At 57.2% G+C, this 17,383-nt stretch overlaps 1 protein-coding gene across 1 annotated transcript; it reads left to right on the forward strand.

Annotated features, from left to right (window-relative positions):
• The first annotated feature begins 186 nt into the window (after positions 1–186).
• Vxn (vexin) lies at positions 187–17,178 on the forward strand. Its single transcript, XM_048359058.1, has 6 exons — positions 187–253; positions 3,790–3,845; positions 6,136–6,319; positions 10,871–10,932; positions 12,573–12,658; positions 16,995–17,178. Exons 1-6 carry the CDS (start codon positions 187–189, stop codon positions 17,176–17,178), a joined length of 639 nt encoding a protein of 212 aa, XP_048215015.1.
• The last annotated feature ends 205 nt before the right edge of the window (positions 17,179–17,383 follow it).

Here is a 17,383-nt window from a genome sequence, read left to right on the forward strand (position 1 = left end):
CTGGGGGGGACGCTGGGGGGGGGGGCCCCGGGAAGGGCTGCGGGGCCGGCGTTCATTGAGGAGGGACGGGGAGGCACAGATGGATTAGAAGGCGGCGCAGCGCAGCTCCAGGCCGGCCGGGGTCTGTGTGCGGAGCCGCAGCCCGAGCCCCGCAGCCCGGCCCTGGGGTGCGGGGGGGGGGGGAGGATGCACCCCATCTACAGGTGCAGCGAGGAGCGCGTGGAGGTCTTCACCACCGTCCTGCCCCGCCGCGGTGAGTCCGGGGGAGGGGGGGCCGGAGCACGGCTGTGCTCACCCGGCGGGCGAGACGAGGGGGGCTACCCAGTGCTAATGAGCAACCGCGGCCATTAACCCCCTCACTAACCCCTCGGTGAACCCCTCGGTGAACCCCCTGCCGCTCAGGCCCCGTGGCTGCCTCAGTGCTAATGAGCACCGCTGTCTATTATTAATCCCCTCTATTAACCCCCTACTAACCCCCCTCTGTGAACCCCCTGTGAACCCCCCCGTGAACGCCCCTCTGTGAACCGCCCCTCTGTGAACGGCCCCTCTGTGAACCCCCCTCTGTGAACCCCCCCTCTGTGACCCCCCTCTGTGAACCCCCCTGTGAACCCCCCCTGTGACCCCCCTCTGTGAACCCCCCCGTGACCCCCCTCTGTGAACCCCCTCTGTGAACCCCCTCTGTGAACCCCCCTCTGTGACCCCCCCTCTGTGACCCCCCCTCTGTGAACCCCCCTCTGTGACCCCCCTGTGACCCCCCCTCTGTGACCCCCCTCTGTGAACCCCCCTCTGTGACCCCCCTGTGACCCCCCCTCTGTGACCCCCCTCTGTGAACCCCCCTCTGTGACCCCCCTGTGACCCCCCCTCTGTGACCCCCCTCTGTGAACCCCCCTCTGTGACCCCCCTGTGACCCCCCCTCTGTGACCCCCCCCGTGAACCCCCGCGGCCCAGGCCGGGGGTCCCGGTGCTCACGAGCGATGCCGTCCGTTCTCGACCCCCGCGAGGGGGCGCAGGGTGGAGACCCTCACCGAGAAACCGCGGCCCAGGCAAAGCGAGGCACCCCGGAGGGGGACCCCAGACCCCCAGAAGCAGCTGTTGCTGAGGCCAAGGCCCGCAGAGCGACGGGCCGTCCACCTGCCCTCCTGCGCCCGCCCCACCCCAGGCCGACCCCCAGACCCCCCACCCCGGGCGAGGGCAGCCACCCCGACTGCCGAAGCCCAGGGCTCCCCATGGAGAGGGCGCAGCCCTGTCCTGCTGGGGAGCCCCCCCCCCCAGCCCCTGGTGACTCGCATCCACGCCCCCCCCGTGTCAGCCCCTGGCAGGGCCCCCGGCAGGGAGATGACGCTGTAGGCCTGGGGGGGCACGTGGAGGAGTTCAGCTTCCCTCTAGAGCTGCTGAACGCCAAAGCCCGAGGCAAGCCCGTCCCCACGCCTGGGGCGGAGGGGGGTCCCCACGAGAGGAGGGCGGACTCCAAGGGGGGGGGAGTGAGAGACCCAAGGAGAGAGGGCGGGTGAACGGTAGCATGGCGGCTGCCGTGTGGCAAGAAGGAACGAGCCAGGCTGTCACTTGGTTCTCCGCTCATCAGCGCTGCACTGCAATGACAATAACGAGTTCTTACGCATGATGATTATGATTGAGAGTAACTATATGTTATTGTTCAGTTGTTATGATTATTGCATAGTGGTCACCAGGGTGGCACTGTGACACTTTCCTGAGAACAGCCTCAGCGGCACGGGCCGCCTGGCGATCAGACGCTGTGGTCTTCAGCCGGGTGGGGTGATACGTGCCTGTAATCTCGGCCCTCAGGAGGCTGGGGCAGGAAGCTGCGTCCAAGCCAGGCTGAGCCACACAGCGGGAAGAAGAAAGGAGAAAGAGAGAGGAGGGAGAGGGGGGAGGGAGGGAGGGAGGGAGGGAAGGAGGGAGGGAGGGAGGGAAGGAGGGAGGGAGGGAGGGAGGGAGGGAGGGAAGGAGGGAGGGAGGGAGGGAGGGAGGGTCAGCCATGAACTGAGTGGCCGCCTTGGCTTGGTCTTCAGGTGGAGGTAGGGGAGCGGGTGGAGAAGCCCTAGGTCTCGGAACTGCAGTAAAAGTGCCAGAGCTGGGCCGGGCCGCCACGCCCAGGCGCCCGTGGGCAATCCTGCATCTGCAGAGCTCACCAAGCCCTTCTTTCCTTGACATACATGTAATAGCCACATTTTAAAACAGAGCCCTGGCTGGGCACTGGTGCCTCACACCTGGAATCCCGGCTGCGACCTCGGCGGAGGCTGAGACCGGAGGCCCGCGAGCTGAGGCCAGCCAGGGCAGGAGAATCTGTGAGGCTCCCACCCCCCATTAATCACGGGAGAAGCTGCAAGTGGCACTGCGGCTCAAGTGATGGAGGGCTAGCCTTGAGCAAAAGGAGCTTAAGGGCAGCGCCCAGGCCCCGGGTTCAAGGCCAAGGACTGGCAAAAACTAAAAATAAAAAAATAAGACAAACCAGAAGCTGCGTAGACGCCCCCGCACCTGGCGCCCGTGAGGACAGAGTTCCGTAGACCCCGTCTGTAAGTTGGAGGAGAAGACGTTTGCGCACACGGTGCTCAGCAGGTGCGCAAGGTGAACGTTGTGGTTTTCCTAGGAAGTTGTACCAGAAGTTATTTCCTGAGGTGCCCAGAGTAGATGGGGGCGAGGAGTCTGGCAGCAGGGGAAGCAGGCGGTTCTCGGGGTGCGGGGTGATTGGGGGGGGGGGGACTTGCAGTCACTCATCTGACGGGATGAGAAGCCATTGGGGCTCTACCAGGGCAGGCATGGTCGGAGTTCCCGTCTCACCAGTCACCCGCAGCAATGCACAGAGTGTGGACTGCGGAAAATCCACACCTCATTGCGCAATAAAAGCAACACCTTTCCCCGCAAATTGCTATATGGCCTTTGGTTAATGGTCAATTCATCTCTTGCTGTTGCACAGTGTGGCAGTTCCGGGCTTTGAACTCAGGACCTTGGGCTCGCTGGACAAGTGCTTTACCCCTTGAACAATACCCTCAACTCTATTTGCTTTAGCTTATTTCTCAAATAAGGTTTTACTTTTGCAGCACACAAATGGCCTGTGGCCATCATTTTCCTATTTCTGTCTCCCAAATAGCTGAGATCTCAGGCAAGAACCACTTAGGCCTGCCCTGGTTAATTTCTTTAAGCTGTTTTGTTGTTGTTGTCATTGTTTAAATGATGATAAAGTACACATAGCAGAATTTTTTAAAGTGTGCAGTGTAGTGGTATTATGTACATATGCAGTGCTGTACAACCATCTATCTCCAGAATTTTTTTTTATTATCTTAAACTAAAACACTACCCGCTAAACTATAATCTCCCCCCACTAGTCCCGCTAAACTATAATCTCCCCCCACTAGTCCCTAGGCACTTGTGATTGCCATCCTACTTTCTCTTGAATTAGACTGATCTGTGTGCCTCAGGCAAGTAGAATAATATTGGATGTTTATATTTCACTTACTACATTTTCAAGGTACATCCATGTATAGTATGTATCAGGATTTCATATTCCTTTTCAAGGCAGAGTAATATTCTACTGTGTGGATGTACCGTATTTGTTCATGGGTTGAATGTTGGGTTGTTTCCAACTTTAAGCCGTTGTATATAATGAACTGCTGCTATGAGCTTTGATATAGTTGAGTCAAGTAGCCTCCTCCTCTTCCCATCCCCCCATGTCCCTGCCTCCCTCCAGGTGAGACGCTGGTTGGTGTTTTAGTGTAGCTATGGGGGCCTCATGGGCAGTCTCTGAACCTTGTTTTTCATCTCCCTTTACAGTGTCCAGTCCGGCCAGGAGAAGAGTCAAAAGCTCTCAACACCTCCTAACCAAGAATGTAAGGAAACGTAAATCTGTGTCTTCTTTGTATTACAAAACCAAGACCAGCTTCTTCCTTCTGCCTCAATTCTAGTGGCAAGGAAGTATTCCGTGTACCTTGTGGTTGTGGCTGTACTCGCGGGCCTCCATTTAACTCAACAAATGTCATAGCCTGAAGCAAATTCCCCTGCTGGGCTGTTCGCCCAGCCACAGAGTAAAACTCACTTTGTTTGCAGTTTTTCTTGTTTGTTTGTTTGTTTTTTTTTTTTTTTGGCCAGTCCTGGGCCTTGGACTCAGGGCCTGAGCACTGTCCCTGGCTTCTTTTTGCTCAAGGCTAGCACTCTGCCACTTGAGCCACAGCACCACTTCTGGCTTCTTCTATATATGTGGTGCTGGGGAATCGAACCCAGGGCTTCATGTATACGAGGCGAGCACTCTGCCGCTAGGCCATATCCCCAGCCCTCAGCGTTTTCCCTTTTAAACGGTCTGTGGTACCCCTGATTTAGGTGGCCTCCTATTGATGGCATCGCTAAGGATCCAGCTTCTCCCTACTGTAGATAGCACAGTAATGAACTTGCTGGTAGAAAGAATTCATTTACGTTTATTAATTCCTACGTGCATAGTCCTCGAAGCAGAATCTACAGAGGAAAAGGAAAGTTTTATCCACCCATCTACACATTCCCCAGCTATTTGCATTCCTCCTGTGTGACACTGGCTAGATGTGGCAAATGCAGAATGAATTTTTAAAATAAAATCTGCCCAGCCTTGGCAGCTCACACCTGTAATCCTAGCTGCTCAGGAGGCTGGGATCTGAGGATTGCAAGTTCAAAGCCAGCCCGGGCAGGAGGGTCTGTGAGTCTTCGCTCTAATTAATAATCACAACAACAATAAAGCCAGACGTAGAACTGTGGCTGAAGCAGTAGAGTGCTAGCCGTGAGCAAAAAAGCTCAGGGACAGTGTCCGGGCCCTGAGTTCAAGCCCCAGGACCGGCACAAAGAAAAGTAAACCCCCTAGGCAGTAGTGGCTCACACCTATGCTCCTACTGAGAACCTGGCCAATCAAGGCTGGAAGCCGCCTGCGAAGAAAAGACCGTGAGACTCTATCTCCAACGAAGCCGCCAAATGTCGGGCTGGAGGCATGGCTCAAGTAGTAGAGGCCCAGCCAAGCTAGCTGAGCCGCCCTCAGGCCCCTTGCGCCTGCTGCCCGCCCTCGCGCCCCTCGCGCCCCTCACGCCCCTCGCGCCCCTCACGCCCCTCACGCCCCTCATGCCCGCTGCCGCCCTCACGCCCCTCACGCCCCTCACGCCCCTCACGCCCCTCACGCCCCTCGCGCCCCTCGCGCCCCTCACGCCCCTCACACCCCTCACACCCCTCACGCCCCTCACACCCCTCACGCCCCTCACACCCCTCACGCCCCTCACACCCCTCACGCCCCTCACGCCCCTCACACCCCTCACGCCCCTCACGCCCCTCACACCCCTCACACCCCTCACGCCCCTCACACCCCTCACGCCCCTCACGCCCCTCGCGCCCCTCGCGCCCCTCGCGCCCCTCGCGCCCCTCGCGCCCCGCGCCGATTGCTCGGTGATGGATTGCTGGGTGGCACTGGAATGGAACCCGGGGCGGCGTGCCCGGCTAGGCAGCCCTTGGCCGCTGAGCACGCCCAGCCCATGCACACGCTTCAGACGCCCTCTAGACGCCGCGCAGCCTCAAGTCCTGAGCTATCCAGCCTGGCGGACGTGGATTTCCTCATCACAGCAGCGCCCCGCGTGCCAGGCGTGGGGAAGCGGGGTGCGGGGGGCCCTCCCTGCCCGGCCTGGCTGACCTGGCGGGGGGGGGGCCTTCTGTGTGGCTTGCTTTCCCACACGGCCCCTGCGGTTGCCAGGCGCCGTCCCGGCTGCGGTGCCCGCACCCCGGTGCCCCGCCACCCCCTCCCCCGGCTGCGGTGCCCGCACCCCGGTGCCCCGCCACCCCTCCCCCGGCAGCCGTGCCCGCACCCCGGTGCCCCGCCACCCCCTCCCCCGGCTGCGGTGCCCGCACCCCGGTGCCCCGCCACCCCCTCCCCCGGCAGCTGTCTCCCGGCTGGGAGCGCATGATGGGGAGCAGGTGGTGGGGAGCCATGGTGCCCCCGCACCTGGGCGCCTGGCTTTGGGGGGGCTGTGGTGGGCTGCTCTTGAGGGCCTGGGGGCCCTGCTCTTCTTGCCCCAGCACCGTCGTTGGGCAGTTTGGAGTAGGCTGGGGGGGCTGGCAGGAGTCGGGGGTGGTGAGGGGCTCACTACGCTCACCGTCTGCCCCCCCCCCGCCCCGCAGGTGGTGACTGAGTCCGACCTGTCCACGCCGCGCGCCCTGGAGCTGCTGCCCTGCCGCGGTGACCGGGGTGACCGGGGTGACCGGGGTGACCGGCCGGGGGAGGCCGGGGACAGCCACAGACTCGGCCGGCTCCAGACGGCAAGGCCACCGGGCGCCCCGTCCAGCAAAGCCCCTGCGCAGCCCGGTGAGTGACCGCACCCCACACCCACACGCCTGCGGCCCCGCGGGTCTCAGCCCCACAGGTGACCCAGCACCTGTGCGTCCCCACCACAGAAGCACCTGCTCCTGGGCGCCAACCCCCCCCCCCAGCACCTCCACCCAGACGGGGGGCGGCTCCGTGCCAGCCACCGGCCCCAGCCAGCAGCTGCAGCACCCAGAGGTGGAAACCACTGCACCCAAGAGGGAACCAGGACCCGCAGGGGGGAGGAAGCTCCTGCTAGTTACAGAGAGAGAGAGAGAGAGAGAGACAGAGAGACAGAGAGAGACTGAGACAGAGACAGAGAGAGAGACAGAGACAGAGAGAGACAGACAGTGAGATGGAGAGACAGAGAGAGAGACAGACAGACAGACAGACACAGAGACAAAGAGACAGAGAGACCCAGAGCGAGCTTGCCTAGCATGCGCCAGACCCCAGGTTCCATCCCCAGAAAAAAAATTTCCTCATTTAATTTTGAATGAAATAATAATCTATAAGGACAATGTATTTTTTGAACTCGATCTTGAGAACGGGAACTATCAGAATCTCGTCTTTGGATACTATGTGTTTATTCCTTGCATCTCCTGGGGCTTGGACTCAGGGCCTGGGCACTGTCCCTACGCCGTTGTGCTCAAGGCTAGCACTCTACCACTTAAGCCACAGCTCTGCCTCCATTGTTGTTTTTCCTTCTTCTTTTGTAGTTTAGTGATTATCTTGAATTGTAGGCATGAGCCACGGGTGCCTGGCTTGGATGTTGCTTTGAAAAATAACTCCACCCCAAGAAGTGGAATAAGATACCACCTGCAATCCATTGAAAGCTACAATCATATTTTGGTTTTTTATCGGTAGTTGGGGTTTTTCTGTTATGCCCAAACCTACACTGACTCATGACAGGAAGTCCGGGCTCCTTCGCCCAGCTTTCAGGCACTAACGATTTCGTGTAGTCTGAGGACTCTGTGGAACAGGCTTCTTCCCTGGTCTTTTCCCATTCCTCCCGCCCCTTCCCCCACTTCTTTGCTTCTTGATTTTGTGCTACTTTTTCCTTTTGCTTCTATTTACCCCTGCTTGCTCCTATGATCCAATTTATAAGAACACACAGATCGAGCCATATTCTCCGGTTAGACAGTGGCGTAGACATGGCCACATACAGAGTGAAAGCAATGGGAAGCCACACTATGCCTTACAAGTTCAGAGGAGGTAGACTCTTCTGTGTCTAAGTATAGGTGAGTGGGCTGGGGTGGGTGGTTGGTATGGGAAAAGGCAGAATATTTCTCTTTGCTACAAAAATCACCAAGTAAACTTAAGAGTCAAACTTCTCACCTCTCAGTGTGCAAAGCAATGACTTAGGAGTCTTGGTCTTATGCAGATTTTAATTTAGGAGGGCCAGGGGAACCCCAAGATTGTATGTTTGTAAGAAATTTTCAGATGTTGGTGCTGACGCTTCTCAGGAATAATGGATTAAGTAGCAAACACTTAGACACGCGCTAGTGCAACGGTGCTCAAAAGGGCACCCCGGAGCAGCAGCTGGAAATTGGTTGGGAACTCCAGGGTCGGAGCACAGCAATCTCCGTGTTTCGAGGCAGCTCTCCCTTAGACGGGTCCGGTGCGTGGTAGAGCTAAGAACCCCTGCCAAGTTACAGAGGAGAAAACTGTGCTGTAGCAACCGGTTGCCTGTGTACAAAGCCATACTGCTTACCAGCTGCCCAGCCCAAGACAAAGTCTCAGGTCTTCCTGAAGCCCCGAGAATGCCTCTTCCAGGGGGTAAGGCCTTCCCAACTGTTTAGCGTTTGGGGTTTGTTAGTTTTGCATGTGGGTGTTATTGGCAGTACTCGGGTTTGAACTCGGGGCCTCCTGCTTGCTAAAGCTAGCGCTCTACCACAGATGCCACCTTCCCAGCCCAACTGTTTTACTTAGTTATGTATTTATGGAGGTCACTTTCCTACTACTTTCCAAGGAATCTTTTATGTAGTCAGGCTGTCTTCAAACCTCATGACCCTCCTGCCTCCGCCTCGGGACCACCGAGATGACAGACAGACACACTGCCACCACGCCTGGCGACTCCCAGGCCTTTCGAAATAGCTTGTGACCACGTGGACAGCCCACGTCCATCTTTTATTCTGAAAGATAAGAGCAGAGAGTTATAAAGTAGAGAGAATCTGCCCCACACTTGACAGCTCATGTAAGAATATGCGAGTCAGGTTTAAAAAGAAACAGACTGAGCTGGGCGTTGATTCAGCTCCCCAGCGCCTCCCATCTGATGGCTTCCGGAGTGGGGAGGAGGGCGCGTGGCTGAGCCAAAAACAGCCCCTGGTGCTCTCCAAAGCGGAGTCTCGGCACCGGCCCAGGCCGGTCCTCCCTCCTCCCTCCTCCCTCCTCCCTCCGCTCACAGCGCTGTGTGGTGCTGGGATCTCAGCCCTGGGCTGGTATTTTTATTTTTCCTTTTGAGCAGAAGGATGCTATAGCTTCTCACGAGACAGGAGTTTCTCTAGGGAAGCTGGGGAGCCCCCCCCCCCACCCAGTCCCTAGCACCTGGATCCACTCACCGTCAGCCTGGGGGTGGGGGGCTGGTTTGGGGACTGCCCCATCTCCCATACCCGGAGAAACTGGCTGAGGTCGGGTTTATTAAAGTAGGTAGCCGTGAAATGTATTCCCAAACTGCTGGCCCGTGGCCGAGGTGAGGCAAGGCTGGAGAGAAGGGGCCCCCCACCCCATCCCGTACGAGGTGTGGCCAGGCGAGGGGAGGAGGCTGCCTCCAGGTGTGCCAGTTACCTGGGCAAGGCCGGTACTGGGTGGAGACTTCAGGTGGGGGTGCGGGGGGCGGGGGGCATCTGCGTGGAGCCCTCCGGGGTGGACCTTGCAGGTGCCAGTGAGATTTCACTCAGAGGACCGTGGGGACCCCAGATCCAACTCAGGCAAACAAGCTACCCGGTGCTTTCTTAGCTGGCATCACTGTTCGTACTTAGCTGGATTCACAGATTTGGAATCCACGGCTCAGCAACTGTTTCACCACTGAGCTCTCTGCACAATGCCTGACACACGCACGGAAAAGTGTGTAAGTGGCTACCATGACTTACTCAATGATGTCATTGGCGATGGCGGATCTTGGTAGTCATAAAAGGAAAACACAATTCTCTTAAGACAATCCAATTTGGCAGAGTTCATTTCAGCAAGCAAAATAAAATTCAAACCATGACTTTTGGGGGCTGGGGATTTAGCTCAGTGGAAGCGCGCCCCCCTGGCGAGCGCAAGGCCCCGAGTTCGGTCCTCAGCTCTGGGAAAAAACAAAAAACAAAAAACCATGACTTTTGAGTTAGACAGTGCCCCAAACCAGAACAGTTCAGCATAGAAAACAACTTAATTGTCGATAGTCTAGTCTATCATCCACTTGACTAGTTAGTTGTTTATGATCCAACCAGTTAAATGGCTTCCAAGTCTTTGTGAAACAGTGAAGTTCAGTTATTAGAACTAAAATCTCTACTGGATTCATCTCTTGGCTTCAGAGCAGGTGCCCGGTCCAAATACATGGCTTCCTACAAAATTTTATTTAACAGTTGTTGTGTATTTTATTAATGTTGACATGTTTCCACATGCGGAAGTGCAGTTAATACTAGACTAGTCTTAGAACATCTGTCCCAGGAGAGACCTGGGTTCAATGCCAGCTAACACTGCCACCTCTAATCTGGATCCTGAAAAGCTGCAGGCTTCGGGGTAGAAATGACTCAGAAGTAGATAGGGGCATCAAGAACAAAGGCATTGGCGCCGACTCTAATGGCTCACGCTGCAATCCCAGCTAGTCAGGAGACTGAAATCTGAGAATTATGGTTCAAAGCCAGCCTGGCAGACAAATCCAAGAGGTTCTTATCTCAAGTTAAGTAGCAAAAGGTCATCACTGTGTGGCTCAATTGGTAGAGCACCAGCAATGAGCAAAAACACTGAGAGAGAACATGAGTATCTCTGAGTTCAAACACAGTACTAGCATTAAAAAAAAAAAACAACAACAACAACAGGGAGACATTTAGAAAAGAGAATTCCATCCATGCCTCTCCCGTAACCAGGCTCAGGATTCTGAGCCCATGAGCCTTCCAATGTATGGACTGGACTTCCCATGGCGGATTCTGTTTCTCATCTTAGAGGGTGACCATGAGCACTACGTTATATAGTTGATCCCAGCAATAAAGACGCAACTCCTAATCACCTTTTAACCTGTTGTGACCTGAGGCTTTAGGAAGGGAAGAGGAGCTGAAGGCATGCAGAAATGGTGCCCACTGTTCCCGCGAGTCTGTTCTTTTTTAATTGATTTTATTGAATTTATAGACAGACTGTCCCATGTGGGCCTTAGTTCCAGCCACAGGGGTTCCGGTAACACCTCTGGTCCATTACCAGCGCCTACTCCTACTGGTTGACTTGGTTGTGTGGTCCCAGTGCCTTGAGAAACTCTCTTCTGTGACTGATTTGGCTGACAAGATAATTGATGCAGAATCAGAGGGAGGCAGAACTCTGCGTACCACCGTGTAATCTCTGCTTCGTTCAACTTTTCAGGGGGGAGTGCTGAGCTCAGAGCCTCACATCTGTGTGGGAATCGGGCATATGGGAAATCATTGGTAAGTAAAACAAGCCTGCGACTTCAACAGCCCACCGTGTCTGTGTCCCCGGCACCTAAGGAGAGGCTAAGCATCCTCTCGCCGCCGGCCTGGGGATTTTTAGAGAGGCAAAGCCGTGGCCTCCGTGGCGGGAAGCTGCCCACACTCGTGGCGGACTCACAACGGCTTCTCTCTTTCTTGTGAGACACGGTGACCCAACTGACAGCTCATGCTTAAGAACTTATTTCCATCCCTGGTTCTGCCAGATGGGAATGCTAACTAATCCTGGGTGTGGTGGCAGAGTAAAAGATGTAGATTCTCCAGAAGAAAAAAATCCCACAGCATAGAGTGTCTTAGTCACCCTGGAATGCTTTGATAAAACACCATGGACCGAGGACCTAGAACAAGATTTTCTCACAGTTTCAGAAGCTGGGAAGTCCAAGATATTCCGTGATTGGTAGATCCCTCTCTCTCTCTCTCCCTCTCCCTTCTCCCTCCACCCCCTCTCCTTCCCTCCTCCCACTGCTTGGAAGATAGTTGGCTGCCTTCTTGGTAACTGTTCTTGGCTCACGCTTATAATCCTAGCGACTCAGGAGGCTGAGCTCTGAGGACTGAGGATTGAAAACAACCCTGGGCAGGAAAGACCATGAGACTCTTAACTCCAATTAATCACCAAAAAGGGAGAAAATGGAGCTCAAAGGGTAAGCAGTAGCCTTGAGTATAAACGTCAGGGACAGTGCCTAGGTCCTGAGTTCAAGTCTCAGGACCCTTGCACACAAAAAAGTTCTTTCTGCCTCTATGGAGACAGACAGATAGACAGTCGACAGAGATAGCTCTGAAATCCTTTTGTTCTTATAAGGCACTAATCCTGTCCTAGGTAATAATCTAAACTTTGACCAGCTAAATCTAATGACCTCCCAGAGACCCTCCTCCCCAAACCATCTATTGGAGTAGGGCTTCAACATAGGAACCCAAGAGGGAACAACACTCACTCCATAACAACCAGCCTCTCAGGACAAGGGTGACTCTGGGAACATCTGCCTCAGGTCCAGTTCTCGGGGAGCAGACTGTAATTTTGGGGTGCACAGTATAGGCTGCACAGTAGGGACTGATAGCAGTGGGGAGGCGGTGGCTGAGCCGTGATTCCGCTCTAACATCTTTTGGGGGTGGCTCTTGGGCAAGTGTTTCCCATCCAACTTGAACTGGGACGCAAAGGTTGAGCTTTTACTTGCTCCCCCCTCGCTCAGTCCTGGAGTATGGGCTGCCCGGGAAGACCATGACCTTGGCCAGGCGACCCCCTGCGGCTGAGGCACAGTGGAAGGAACGGAAAGCCTTCTGCTCCTCCCCGTTGGCCCATGATCCTGCAGCCGGGCAGATCCTCCTTCCTCGAGGGGGGATGGAGGGGCGCATCTCTAGGCCAACCCTTCTCCTGTGTGCGCTCGGGGGCCTCCCTCTGGTGTCCCCCACACTTGTAGCGGGGTCCTCGGCGCTGGTGGGGCGTCACTGCGGGCATCGTAACCCCTTTCCGGGGTGGGTGTCCAGGGGTGCCTAGGCCAGGTGCGGCACGCACGATCCTAATCCCAGGCGCCTGGGGGGCTGGGCACAATGAGAGACCAGCTGCGGTCTCAGTGCCCCCCATTCCCTCCCTCCGTCCCCCGCAGATCCCTCCCGTGGCCCGCATCTCGGTGAAGGCGCCCGCGGGGCTGGAGGCCGCGGGCTCGGAGCGCGGCGCGGCGCCGGGGAGAGGGTGAGTACCGCGGCGGCGGCGGCGGGGGAGCCCAGCCCTGCCCCGGGGGCGTCAGCTCTGCCCGGGCCCAGCCCCAGTGCTCTGCGTGCTCTCTACTCAGGAGCCCGCCCTGGAGAGGGGGCGCTCGGAGTTGGGGTTCGGCAGGTGGGCGTCCCGAGCCTCTCCCGGGCACAGTCTCGCGACGGGGTCAGCGATGCCCCACGAATCTGTTTAGGGGTCTCTGCCCACAAGTCAAGAGTGCGTCAGATAGAGAGGTGTCAAGCTGAACCCTGACCCAAGTGCGCTGTCCATGCTCGTGCACCCCAGCAGCTGAGGAGCAGGGCTGCGCATGCGCTCTGTCCATGCCCGTCCACCCCAGCAGCTGAGGAGCAGGGCTGCGCATGCGCTCTGTCCATGCTCGTGCCGCCCAGCAGCTGAGGAGCAGGGCTGCGCATGCGCTCTGTCCATGCTCGTGCCGCCCAGCAGCTGAGGAGCAGGGCTGCGCATGCGCTCTGTCCATGCTCGTGCCGCCCAGCAGCTGAGGAGCAGGGCTGCGCATGCGCTCTGTCCATGCCCGTCCACCCCAGCAGCTGAGGAGCAGGGCTGCGCGTGCGCTCTGTCCAGGCTCGTGCCGCCCAGCAGCTGAGGAGCAGGGCTGCGCGTGCGCTCTGTCCATGCTCGTGCCGCCCAGCAGCTGAGGCAGGGCTGCGCGTGCGCTCTGTCCATGCTCGTCCACCCCAGCAGCTGAGGAGCAGGGCTGCGCATGCGCTGTCCATGCTCGTCTACACCAGCAGCTGAGGAGCAGGGCTGCGCATGCGCTCTGTCCATGCTCGTGCACACCAGCAGCTGAGGAGCTGGGCTGCGCATGCGCTCTGTCCATGCTCGTGCACACCAGCAGCTGAGGAGCAGGGCTGCGCGTGCGCTCTGTCCATGCTCGTGCACACCAGCAGCTGGAGGAGCAGGGCTGCGCATGCGCTCTGTCCATGCTCGTCCACCCCAGCAGCTGAGGAGCAGGGCTGCGCATGCGCTCTGTCCATGCTCGTCCACCCCAGCAGCTGAGGAGCAGGGCTGCGCATGCGCTCTGTCCATGCTCGTCCACCCCAGCAGCTGAGGAGCAGGGCTGCGCGTGCGCTCTGTCCATGCTCGTGCACACCAGCAGCTGGAGGAGCAGGGCTGCGCGTGCGCTCTGTCCATGCTCGTCTACACCAGCAGCTGAGGAGCAGGGCTGCGCATGCGCTCTGTCCATGCTCGTGCACACCAGCAGCTGAGGAGCAGGGCTGCGCATGCGCTCTGTCCATGCTCGTGCCGCCCAGCAGCTGAGGCAGGGCTGCGCATGCGCTCTGTCCATGCTCGTCCACCCCAGCAGCTGAGGAGCAGGGCTGCGCGTGCGCTCTGTCCATGCTCGTGCCGCCCAGCAGCTGAGGAGCAGGGCTGCGCATGCGCTCTGTCCATGCTCGTCTACACCAGCAGCTGAGGAGCAGGGCTGCGCATGCGCTCTGTCCATGCTCGTCTACACCAGCAGCTGAGGAGCAGGGCTGCGCATGCGCTCTGTCCATGCCCGGCCACACCAGCAGCTGGAGGAGCAGGGCTGCGCATGCGCTCTGTCCATGCTCGTCTACACCAGCAGCTGAGGAGCAGGGCTGCGCATGCGCTCTGTCCATGCTCGTCTACACCAGCAGCTGATGAGCAGGGCTGCGCGTGCGCTCTGTCCATGCTCGTGCACACCAGCAGCTGGAGGAGCAGGGCTGCGCATGCGCTCTGTCCATGCTCGTCTACACCAGCAGCTGAGGAGCAGGGCTGCGCATGCGCTCTGTCCATGCCCGGCCACACCAGCAGCTGGAGGAGCAGGGCTGCGCATGCGCTCTGTCCATGCTCGTCTACACCAGCAGCTGAGGAGCAGGGCTGCGCATGCGCTCTGTCCATGCTCGTCTACACCAGCAGCTGATGAGCAGGGCTGCGCGTGCGCTCTGTCCATGCTCGTGCACACCAGCAGCTGGAGGAGCAGGGCTGCGCATGCGCTCTGTCCATGCTCGTCTACACCAGCAGCTGAGGAGCAGGGCTGCGCGTGCGCTCTGTCCATGCTCGTGCACACCAGCAGCTGAGGAGCAGGGCTGCGCGTGCGCTCTGTCCATGCTCGTGCACACCAGCAGCTGGAGGAGCAGGGCTGCGCATGCGCTCTGTCCATGCTCGTCTACACCAGCAGCTGAGGAGCAGGGCTGCGCATGCGCTCTGTCCATGCTCGTCTACACCAGCAGCTGATGAGCAGGGCTGCGCGTGCGCTCTGTCCATGCTCGTGCACACCAGCAGCTGGAGGAGCAGGGCTGCGCATGCGCTCTGTCCATGCTCGTCTACACCAGCAGCTGAGGAGCAGGGCTGCGCATGTCCCCAGCCCCACCGCCTTCCCTGCAGCGAAAATCTGCAATGCAACATGGACGTCGATGACCCCGCGACTGCACCCCACCCCGAAGGAGGCCCACAAGGAGCTGAGGAGACGATGAAGCACGCGGGCTCTTGACCCGGACCTGCTTGGACCTGCCACTTAGCACTCCACCTCCTCCTGTTTCCAAACAAATAGAGAGGAACTGGAGGGGTGGCGCGAGTGGAGGAGCGCCTTCATGTACGGAAAAAGCGGAATGAGTGCTCAAGGCCCTGAGTTCAAGACCCTGTATGAGCACAAAAACAAAGAGAGGAAGGGAGGAAGGAGGGAAGGAGGGAAGGAAGGAGGGAAGGAGGGAAGGAAGGAAGGAAGGAAGGAAGGAAGGAAGGAAGGAAGGAAGGAAGGAAGGAAGGAAGGGCAAAGCAAGATAAAATCTCAGACTCTGGTAGCCCACGGTACTCTAGAGGCTGAGATCTGAGGGTCACTCTCGGAAGCCAGCCCTGGAAGGGAGGAAGCCCAGGAAACTCTTACTTTGAATTAACTCCTAAAAAGCTGGAAGCGTAGCTGTAGGTCAAGTGGTAGAGTGCCCGCTTTGAGCAAAAAAGCTCAGCAGCACCCAGTTCCTGAGTTCAAACCCCAGTTCTGACACAGAGAGAGACAGAGACAGACAGACAGACAGAACAAGGAAAGAAGAAGAAAGATAAGAGAACTCATCCTGAATGGTTATTGTGAGAATGGAATAAAATCATGTATGATGAGCTTATTTGAAACCATTGTTAACGTTTTTTCAAGAAACTTCCAATCCAGAGGTTAGAAAACAGTATACTTGGGAAATGTTTGGTGCCTGTGTAAAGTATCCTCAGCTAAATTATCAACTGAATCCATTTCTGTTTTGGTAACACAATGTCGCAGAGAGGGGAAGGGTGTGGGCTAGTCCCGAGGCTTGAACTCAGGGCCTGGGCACTGTTGCTGAGCTGTTTTGCTCAAGGCTGGCACTCTACCATTTAGGCCATAGCTCCACTTCCAGCTTTTTAGTGGTTAATTGGAGATAGGAGTCCCACAAACTCTCCTTCGTGGCCGGTTTCAAACTGGGATCCTCAGATCCCAATCTCCTGTGTAACTAAACTTCCAGACATGAGCCACTGGCCCCCAGCTTAGGCTAAATTATTTTTCAAAAAGTGGTTCATTCTTCTCGCAGCCGTGGCCCCAGGAGGGGACTGACGCAGAGACAGCCTTTTCGCTGGCAGAGCCCCAGGGCAGGGTAGGACGTTCCATGCCCAGAGACAGCAGTGTCCAGGGAGACAGGTCAGACTGGCTTTAAGCACACTTACTCTCGAGAGAAACCAATACCTGATGAATCCCATACATTCATTTGGGAAGGCAAAGCCCCAATCACCGCTTAAAGGTCCCTCGTGGTCCCACCTCTTAACATGTCGTACCGGAGACTACGTGTCAACGGGAAGCTTGAAGAAGACCGACCATTTTCACATCCTAGCTGATACCAACCCAAGAGGTGCAAAACAGGGCTGCGGGAGGCAGGGCAGGAAGCTGCAGGGTGGACGGCACAGAGCATTTTGATGGGTTAGCAGAAGGTACCTGGAAAGGATTACAAAGACAAGCTATGTGTTATTTAATGTATTAAGACTTAATTGGAGAAACGGGGTTTTTTTTTTTTAAATCATTTAGCTTATATTATGTTCCAGTTAGCAACTGTGCTAAAGAATGATAGTTATTGACTGTGCATGTAGACCTCACATCTGGGCCGAGGTCAGCCTTCCAGATCTGCACTGCAGAGTTCTAAATGACTCCTTTCTCTCTAAGCTCATCACTCATATTCCCTCCCTCCCTCCCTCCTTGTCCTCTCTTTCCCCCCTTCTCCCATGCTGGAGATGGAAGAGAGGTCACTCTTCTTAAAGGCAAGCATCAAGTGTGGCTCGATGACGTGACCACTGTCCCCACCCTGCCCCGGCTTCTCTTTAGATCTCGACACCGCAAGAAGATGGCAGAAGAGTACCCGGCCCTTCCCCAGGGGGCAGAGGCCTCGCTGCCCCTGACAGGCCGCGCCTCCTGCGGCGTCCCCGGCATCCTCAGGAAAATGTGGAGCAGGCACAAGAAGAAGTCTGAATACGTGGGAGCCACCAACAGCGCCTTTGAGGCTGACTAAAGCGCGTCCCTGTCGGGGTGTCAGTTCACAGGACGAGGGGAGAGCCCTTGGGGACCGGGACCGAGCCACGGCCGCTCTGCTGGTAGCTGCTCCAAACACATCGCCTTCCTCCAGAGCCCAGGTCTCCACTGAGGGGACAGGAGAGGGAAGGGCTCAGAAGGCAAAAGAAAATTCCAGCTGAAAAGCCATGGCTCTGAAAGCGGCT

This window comes from Perognathus longimembris, chromosome 12, assembly GCF_023159225.1.
Source record: "Perognathus longimembris pacificus isolate PPM17 chromosome 12, ASM2315922v1, whole genome shotgun sequence".
In the NCBI taxonomy this organism is placed as follows: domain Eukaryota; kingdom Metazoa; phylum Chordata; class Mammalia; order Rodentia; family Heteromyidae; genus Perognathus; species Perognathus longimembris.